The 9,275-nt window shown below is 32.4% G+C and overlaps 2 protein-coding genes across 2 annotated transcripts; both read left to right on the plus strand.

Annotated features, from left to right (window-relative positions):
- The first annotated feature begins 3,851 nt into the window (after positions 1 to 3,851).
- LOC125496719 (uncharacterized) lies at positions 3,852 to 4,439 on the plus strand. The gene has a single exon (XM_048642262.1). It carries the CDS (start codon positions 3,852 to 3,854, stop codon positions 4,437 to 4,439), a length of 588 nt encoding a protein of 195 aa, XP_048498219.1.
- Positions 4,440 to 5,766: 1,327 nt separating this feature from the next.
- Positions 5,767 to 6,748, plus strand: LOC104890933 (pathogenesis-related protein PR-4). The gene is made up of 2 exons (XM_010676552.4): positions 5,767 to 6,141; positions 6,424 to 6,748. Exons 1-2 carry the CDS (start codon positions 5,878 to 5,880, stop codon positions 6,586 to 6,588), a joined length of 429 nt encoding a protein of 142 aa, XP_010674854.2. The 5' UTR covers positions 5,767 to 5,877; the 3' UTR covers positions 6,589 to 6,748.
- Positions 6,749 to 9,275: the final 2,527 nt, after the last annotated feature.

A 9,275-nucleotide genomic window follows, 5' to 3' on the forward strand; every position in this document is an offset into this window, starting at 1 on the left:
ATCTTTTTGGGTTTTTTTAATAAAGTATTCATGTATTTTTCCATTTTTTACATTATATTCTGAATATTTCTTTCTTTTCAAAATGTAGCATTGATTTTTTTAATTATTCTATATTGTGTTCCTCTATTAAATCAACGTTAAGTTTTTCATTAGTTTCTTATTTTTAGTTCTTCGGACTTATACATTATAAGGGAGAGAAAATTCTTCGGCTTTAAAACGGTTGGATACGATAGAGTAGTAGGGTACGTAGAGTTTTTATGGGAAGAACTCTCTCATAATGTAAATATAAAGAATATAGTATTATGAGCCATATAATATTATAAATACATCACACTCCTTTAACTTCGAACAAAAAAGGTTCAACCTTTCATACAACACATATTATAAACTATAAAGCGAATCTTCTTAGATTTTTGTTTTATAAAGTATCCATGTATTTTTCCATTTTCTACATTATATTCTTAATATTTCTTTCTTTTCAAAATGTAGCTTTGATTTATTTTTAATTATTCTATATTGTACCCCTCTATTAAATCAATGTTAAGTTTTTCATTAGTTTCTTATTTTTAGTTCTTCAGACTTACATTACAAGGGAGAGAAAATTCTTAGGCTTTAAAGCGGTTTGATGCGATAGAGTAGTAGGATACGTAGAATTTTTATGGGAAAACTCTCTAATAATGTAAGTATAATGAATATAGTATTATGAAACATATAATTACAATATAATGTCGTATTTTTAAGAGGGTTATAACTTATAAGTGTAGTTTAACGTGAATTATGTTCAAGTATTATGAACGGTTATTTGATTAGTTAACTTATGCTACCCCTGATTGAAAATCCTGGCTCCGCCACTGCCCATCACCTTGCCCGAGAAGTAGGATGCTGGGTCGCCAGTGTTGGACTCTTGGTTTTCTTTCACAACTGCCAAAAAGTGGGAGTATAACTGTATATAATTTTGAATTGGAAGAGATTGTATGGAAGAAAGAGTATCTTTTAGAACCCCAATTATAGCTGGCATAAATTGATGAAATTAAAATCGACCCAAGAATTGTACATTTAGGGTGCGTTCTGTTCAACTTAAAAAATTAAGTTTCAGGTCCAATAAGTTCAGATAAGTTCAGATAAGTTGTAATAAGGTCTAATAAGGGCAATAAGTTCCAATAAGGTCTAATAAGGTTCAATAAGTTCCAATCAGGTGCAATAAGTTCCAATCAGGTGCAATAAGTTCCAATCAGGTCTAATAAGGTCCAATAAGTTCCAATCAGGTCTAATAAGGTCCAAATAGTCAATGTTTAATAAACATTTGTATTATTGTTCATTATTTTGTTATTCATAATTTCATATCACTATTAGCTGATTATGTTATTATTAGAATTTTAATTAAAGTACCACAATGATTATATAGTATTATACTTGTATTAGTGTCTATTATTTATTATTTATTTGTATTATGTCTATTATTTTATTATTTATTTATATTATGTCTATTATTTTATTATTCATATTACTATTAACTGATTATGTTATTATTAGAATTTTTTTTATTAAAGTACCACAATGTATAGTATTATACTTGTATTATTGTCTATTATTTGATTATTCATATTGCTATTATATAATATTATAATCATGGTCAAATAATTAAGGTTAACAATAATAATAATAATTATAATTACAATATTTTGCAATTCGTCTTTAAATAACTAGAGATAACATGTTTTCGTTACTAATAACAATGAAAGATATAAAATTTTGATTTTATACTAGTGTTTTATAAAACCAAAACAAGACTATTAGATATATTAGAGGTGAAAGTTATGTATAGGCAAATATATAAATAGTATATTTTTTTGTTAAATAATTAACATAACATAAGAGATAATTAATAATCATTATTTTTTAAAGGACGAATTATAATAATTATTACTCCATAAAAAATTTTGAGGGGTAGTATTTACGTTAGTGGTAATATTTATCTATCTCAATAAGGTCAATAGTTTATAGGTCTAATAAGGTCAAATAAGTTTCAATCAGGTCCAATAAGGTCTAATAAGTTTCAATCAGGTCCAATAAGGTCTAATAAGTTTCAATAAGGTCCAATAAGGTCTAATAAGTTTCAATCAGGGCCAATAAGGTCTAATAAGTTTCAATAAGGTCAATAAGTTCCAATAAAGTCCAATAAGTTCCAATCAAGTCCAATCAGGTCCAATAAGTTGAATCAGGTCCAATCAGGTTTAATAAGTTCCAATAAGTTCAGTTCAGGTTCAATAAGTTCAGTTCAGATAAGTTCCAATAAGTTCAGGTCCAATAAGTTGAATAGAACGCACCCTTAATGCGAAGACTAGGATTGCAGCAACTGCAAATATATCATTTTGTATGCAATTAATATTAGGGCTGGCAAGACAAAGATTATGTGCTCCTGTTTCTATTCTTGAAATTGATAAGGCTTTATTTAGCATTGATGGTAACAAAGCCCCTGGGCTTGATGGGTTTAATGGGAATTTTTTTAAAGAAACTTGGCATTATATTAAACCTGACATCTACGCTGCTGTCTTAAATTTTTTTGAAACAGGCCATATGGAAGACAAAGTGAACATAGCTTCTATAACTTTGGTGCCTAAAGTCTCTAATCCTACTCATGCTAGTGATTTTAGACCCATTGCTTGTTGCACTATGATTTATAAAATTATTGCTAAAGTTCTGACTCATAGGTTGCATGATGTTATTGGTAGTATTGTTGATACTGCTCAGGCAGGCTTCATTCCAGGAAGGAGCATTACTGATAATATTCTTCTTGCTACTGACCTCATCAAAGGTTATACTAGGAAAGGTATTTCTCCTAGATGCACAGTAAAGGCAGACCTTAAAAAAGCTTATGACTCCATTGAGTGGCATTTCCTTCACAGTATGCTTATTGAATTAGGATTCCCTCAGACTTTTACTCAATGGATTATGGCCTGTGTTACTACAGTTTCATATTCTGTGTTACTTAATGGTAAACCTTGTCCTCCCTTTCATGCAAAAAAAGGTCTAAGACAGGGAGATCCTCTCTCTCCCTTCTTGTTTGCTATTGGTATGGAATACTTATCTAGATGTCTTAGTACCTTGAAAGAGAATCATAAGTTTCACTTTCATCCTAAATGCTCTAGATTTGCTATTACTCATATGATGTTTGCTGACGATTTGTTGATGTTTTGTAGAGGGACTTGACTCTATAACTGAATTAATGAATGCTTTCAATAAGTTCTCAAAAGCTTCAGGTCTTGAGGCTAATCTGCGAAAAGCAATATCTACATTGGGGAGTTAGGAATGACACTATAAAGAAATTGAAGAGGTTGTGAGATCCCTAAAGGGAATTTCCCTTCAGATACCTTGGTGTCCCCTTATCCACAAAGAAGCTTTCTTATGTTACTTGTAAACCATTGTTGAGAAAATCATGGCAGAACTAAAGTTGGGCTGCTAAACTTCTATCTTATGCGGCAGAGCTCAATTGGTGCAATCTGTTTATTAAGTATGCAGGTGTACTGGTGTCAAATTTTCCTTCTTCCTAAGAAGATTATAAAAGAAATTCAAAGCCATTGCAGATCCTTTCTTTGGACAGGTAAAGACTCTCTTTCAAGGAAGACTCTAGTTTCATGGGAACAAACATGCTTCCCTAAAACTGGAGGAGGTCTAAACTTCATCAACCTAGAGAACTGGAACAAAGCAGCCATAGCTAAACAATTTTGGGCTATAGCTTTAAAGCAGGACAAGCTATGGATCCAATGGATTCACTCTTATTATATCAAGAGTAACAATGTTTGGAACATGAGAATCCATGTTGGTATGTCTTGGGTTCTAAAAAAAAAATCATGAGTTGCAGATCTTACTTTGATGATGGTACTAAACTTCATGATTATGAACACAATGGGAAGTTCTCTATTAGCAAATTCTATAAAGCTCTTAGAGAACCTATTGCCCAAGTAAGGTGGAAGAGGCTACTATGCAACAACAAGGCTTCTCCAAGAAGCTTATTTATCACTTGGTTGGCTGTACTAGGCAGACTTGCTACCAAAAGTAGACTTGCCCAATGGAATATGATCAGTGATACCACTTGTGTTCTATGTAATGATGCAGAAGAAGATATTCAACATCTATTTTTCAACTGTCCCTTCTCTACTGATATATGGATGAAATGTTTGAATCTCTTAGGTATAGGTAGAAGACCTATGGCTTTCCTAGACGAAATCTCTACAGCAGCTATTAAGTGCAGAAAGAAGAACAATAAGAACCAGTTATATGGCATGCTGTTTGCAGAAGCAATCTACAACATTTGGATTCAAAGGAACCATCCAGTGTTTGAAGGCAATCACAAGTTACCTGATCAGACAATGGACTTAATTTTATTCAATGTAGCTTGTAGAATTCCAGATTCCATGAAAGTTCAACTATGTAGATAATCTGTTGCTTTTTTTACTAGGCTGTTAACTAGGTTTAGTCGTGCCTTCAGGGTAGCACATGAAGGGTCTACCTTACAACCCTTCCTAGAAGGTGGGTCAGGTTGGATACTGATGCTTTTATGCTCTGAAGTTGGAGAATTGGTGTTTGTACTACCCTATTTTTTTGGTTATCAATAACAATTTTGAATTTCCAAAAAATATTAGGGCTGGCAAAAGCCGACCCAATCCGATAATCCAACCCGACCCTAACTCGAAATAAGCGGGTTTGGGTTTGGATTTTTAATCTATTTAAGTTAATAGGTTGACATGATTAACCCATTTAATAAAAGGGTTAGATTCAAGTTGACATTTTCGACCTGAAAATGAACTACTTTGACCTTATTAACTTAAAGATATAGAAAATTCTCGAAAAAATATATTGATAAATCTAAAATTTGGTTTAAAAAAAAGTAAAATATTGCTAAAATGGGTAATAATCATTCCAAGAAACTCTAACACATGCATATTCTCAATAGTGAACTTGCTCATTAAGATTTTTAAGAATATAATTGTTTGTCAATATAATAATAATTATAGTTAAATGGGACAAACGGATTATATGAATAACCAGTTTATTAAATGAGTCGGGTCAGGGATGAGTTTTTCGACCTATTTATTAAATGGGATAGGTTTGAATTAAGGGATTTCTGACCCATTTATTATCGACCCGAGCACGAACCTGACCCAACCGACCTAATTGGCAACCCTAATTAATATCTTAAATTCAGCTTTATTACTCATTAATAATTAGTGTTATTAAGATTATAAACATCTGTTACACTACAATTTCATTAGGGCATTAGGTGGCTTGAGATCTTATACCACACAATTATAAATATAGATTTATGATAATTGATAATTATTGTCCACTTGCTTTCTCAATTTTCTAGAAGGGATAGTATATTGTTAAAATATATGAAAATAAATCGGTAGCAATTATCTCACTTAGTGACGATACAAATTTCTTGCAATTGGAGAAAAATAGAGTGATTTTTGAGATTCATTTTTAGAATATCTTGGATTTTTAAAAAGGATTTAGTTGTACGTGTATGATTAACAATAATTTTCGAAGATAATCTTTGAAACAAAATTTTAAAAAAAATCAAAGAAATTAAAATGAGAGAGGAAGCATAGTGTTGATATTTTTGACCAAGACATACATTTTGGCCATCTAATCGCCACATTTCAACACTAACATAATGATACTAGGACAATAGCAGTGAGCTAGTGGATGTACTATAAGGTAGAATTTTCAAACGCAACTACTACAAGTTTCCAACTACTAGGACATTCACATAAATCTTATAACAAATTCATTATCATAAATAGGCAACAGTCTCTAGCAGAGTAATCAACCAAATTAAATCTTGAAAAATAGTTGGAAAATTACTTAAGAAATATGGAGAAAAACAGTCTTTTGGTGATGGTTTTGGTGTGCCTTGCACTAGCAGTTGGCACTGCAGCACAGAGTGCAAATAATGTGAGAGCAACATACCATATCTATAATCCACAAAATTTTGGGTGGAATTATTTCACAGCAAGTGTATATTGCTCAACATATGATGGCAACAAGCCTTTGGCTTTTCGCAAAAAGTATGGTTGGACTGCCTTTTGTGGCCCTGTTGGTCCTCGTGGCCAAGAATCTTGTGGCAAGTGTCTCAGGGTAAGCATTTTCTATTCTCAATCTTTATCTAGTGACTTAGAGTAATTTCTAAAAAGTTGGGAGGTTATTCTACTTAATAATAAGAATGGCATTCTTTGACGTGGTTCCATATGTGACTTGGTATAGGGCACATTTTGGACATTTAGGTCTATATTCTTAAAGAAGAAATTGTCAATATAAATTTCTAAGTTTGGGTCATCTTTCCATATTAATTCCAAGTTTTGATTATCTTTAAACAATCCCAAGTTTGTTAATAGTCTTAAAACGTGCTTGTGCGTGCAGGTAACAAACATAGCTACAGGAGCTCAAACAACTGTGAGAATAGTTGATCAATGCAGCAATGGAGGGTTAGACCTGGATGTCAACGTATTTAACCAAATTGACACCAATGGTCAAGGTCATGCTCAAGGTCACCTTCGAGTCAATTACCAATTTATTAACTGCTAAACCAACTAGCTGAAATAATCAATAACTTATAGCCAATGAGCCTATGCTGTTTTTCTTATGTTTTAGATAAATAAGTCACTGGTTGTTGAGGGTTTACTTTGTGAACTTGCTCCAGTAGTCCAATATATGAATAAAGACCATTTATTGGTCTGTTGTCTAATTTTATTGTACTTTTTTTGTCTCAATTGCTAGACTTTTATTTTACTCTTTTTCCTATTGTTTGAATTGAGCCGAAAGATGTTGTCAAATTATTCTATCCCTCTTCTATTTATGACCCGGATAGGCTCAGTATAGTTCTTATTCATGGTAAAAAGTAACATTAGGTTGGAAATGGTTGATGATCAACCAATATATACCTTTCTTCGTTTATGCAGTAAAAGACTGAAAATCAGTATACGGAGAAACTTGACCACCTACAAAGCTACATACTACTATTAGATCAAACATAATGTTTTGACTACCAAGTTAACAATGCAGACCCAAAAGAAAGGCACAATTACTTAGTAACATCCCATTAGCCAAGAGTAACTATACTAATACACTATATACTAAAATACATAATTAGTCATTAAGTTAACTTTTCCCTGATCCTAAACATGTTTAAATTGTCAGGTAATTGGTTTGGAACTCTAACTAGATTAACCTGGTAGGAAATTGATCTAATTTTTCTATTATTAAATATGTTAGTTCACATTGTCCATTTCCATTTTGTTTTTTGTTTTTTAAGATATTATATAGTCAGATGATATTTCTTGTACAATAAGCTTATTCAAATCATATCAAATTTCAAAACTAACAACAGAGATCTAGGGATTACTAGTTTTTTAAGATATTATATAGTCAGATGATATATCTTGTACAATAAACTTATTTAAATCATATCAAATTTCAAAACTAATAATAATAGAGATTTAGGGATTACTAATGTGGTTTCCATATTTTGATAATTTTTTGAAAGTTGAACATAAAAAATGATCATAAGAAACAAGCCCTTGTTTAGTTAACATAAATTATCTAAATAACTACATTGAAAATAAGATTTGCCTTTTGAAGGAAAAAAAGAATTTTAAATAATAATAATACAATATTAGAAAAAACGAACATAAGTACATAACTCGAGTACTACCTAATAATGTTACACAAATACACAATAATACTCAAACCTTAATGTGTTGATCCTTCTATTTTTCTGTTTTGATTGTTAGATAAATCAACCCCTTCCATATTAGTTGTCGATGGGTTTCCATGATGGATTTTTATACCTCTAGTATCACGCTTAACCACGGATAACCTTACCAACTTTTTCAACTTGTTTATAGCAGTAACAGAACACCCACCATATTTAGCGACCAACTTGATTGAAAATTCCCATGTAAGAAGGAAGGTAAGGAAGGAGAGTCCACATACTAAGATAGCCAACCACAAACACTTTTTTACAGTAATCACAAACACCCCCAGTGTCAATGCCAATAGGGTGAGGTATAATGCGAACTGAAGAAGGATTATAGAGATATCCAATACCATTAGAGAGCCGTGAATTTTGCCAATACCCATTACTCAAAGGAGTAAGAAAAGGCAATGCATAGAACAACACATTGCAATGGTGTTGGCCACGACAAAAATTGTAAATGCGGGGTTTATCAAGAGAACGGGAGACCATCATGACTGTCAAATCCACCGAGAACCGGCATGATAAATTATAATAGTACTACTATAACTTCATGAGAAATTATATGTTGATATGATTCTTCGGGAACCTGCACGACAAAATTATAAGTGCCAATACCCATTCACAATAACAATTTCTCATGAAGTTATAATAGTACCACAGATCATTATAATTTCTCGCTGGGCGACTTATTCGTTTATTTTGTCGTCTGTCATTAAGAGTTTGGGGTGGGTACGGTAAATTTTAAGGTGATTGATTTGCCTATTAGTATACTTACTGGAGAGATCATAAAGTGTACCAAGTTGTTTATAGATTTACCTATGAAGATAGGATAATGTGTATTTCCTTCTGATCTAATAGAATTCAATGTTGGAGACCTAAATGTTATTCTTGAGATGATTTGGTAAGGTTGCTACAAGGCGAAAAGAGGTTGTAAAGCTTAAAAAGTAGTGTTGAGAAGCCCTTTGGGGAAGTTGACTTCATATCGATGTTTTGGAAGCCTAAGAACTTTTTGGGTTAATTCTGCAATGCAAGTGAAGAAGTTGATGAAGAAGGGGTGTGAGCTATTCTCCTGTAGCGTGCAAGATGTGAGTAAAGAGGTTGGATTGAAGATCGAGATGTTCCGATCATGAATGAGTTTATGGATATGTTTCCAAGTGAAATTTCGGGTATGCCGCTTGCAAGAGCTGTTGACTTCACCATAGACTTAGTTATTGGAACTGCACCCATATCTAAGACACGTTATAGAATGGCACCTCCTGAGATAAGTGAGTTGAAGACGCAGTTGCAAGAGCTATTGCATAAGGGTTACTGTAACAACCCGAATTTTCCCGACCAGCTTACAAAGGATTAAGCACAGTGAAAGAGACGCTAGTCGAGATAACCCAAACTATTAGCATCACACTCACCCAACTACATCGGAGAGTGTGTAACTCAATTTTCAATTCTATTTAATCAAATTAATTATTACAATACGACCTTGAATCTCAAAATCCGTTCTAATAAATTTCCATAGAAA

This window comes from Beta vulgaris, chromosome 4 (genome assembly GCF_026745355.1).
Source record: "Beta vulgaris subsp. vulgaris cultivar EL10 chromosome 4, EL10.2, whole genome shotgun sequence".
Classification (NCBI taxonomy): Eukaryota; Viridiplantae; Streptophyta; class Magnoliopsida; order Caryophyllales; family Amaranthaceae; genus Beta; species Beta vulgaris.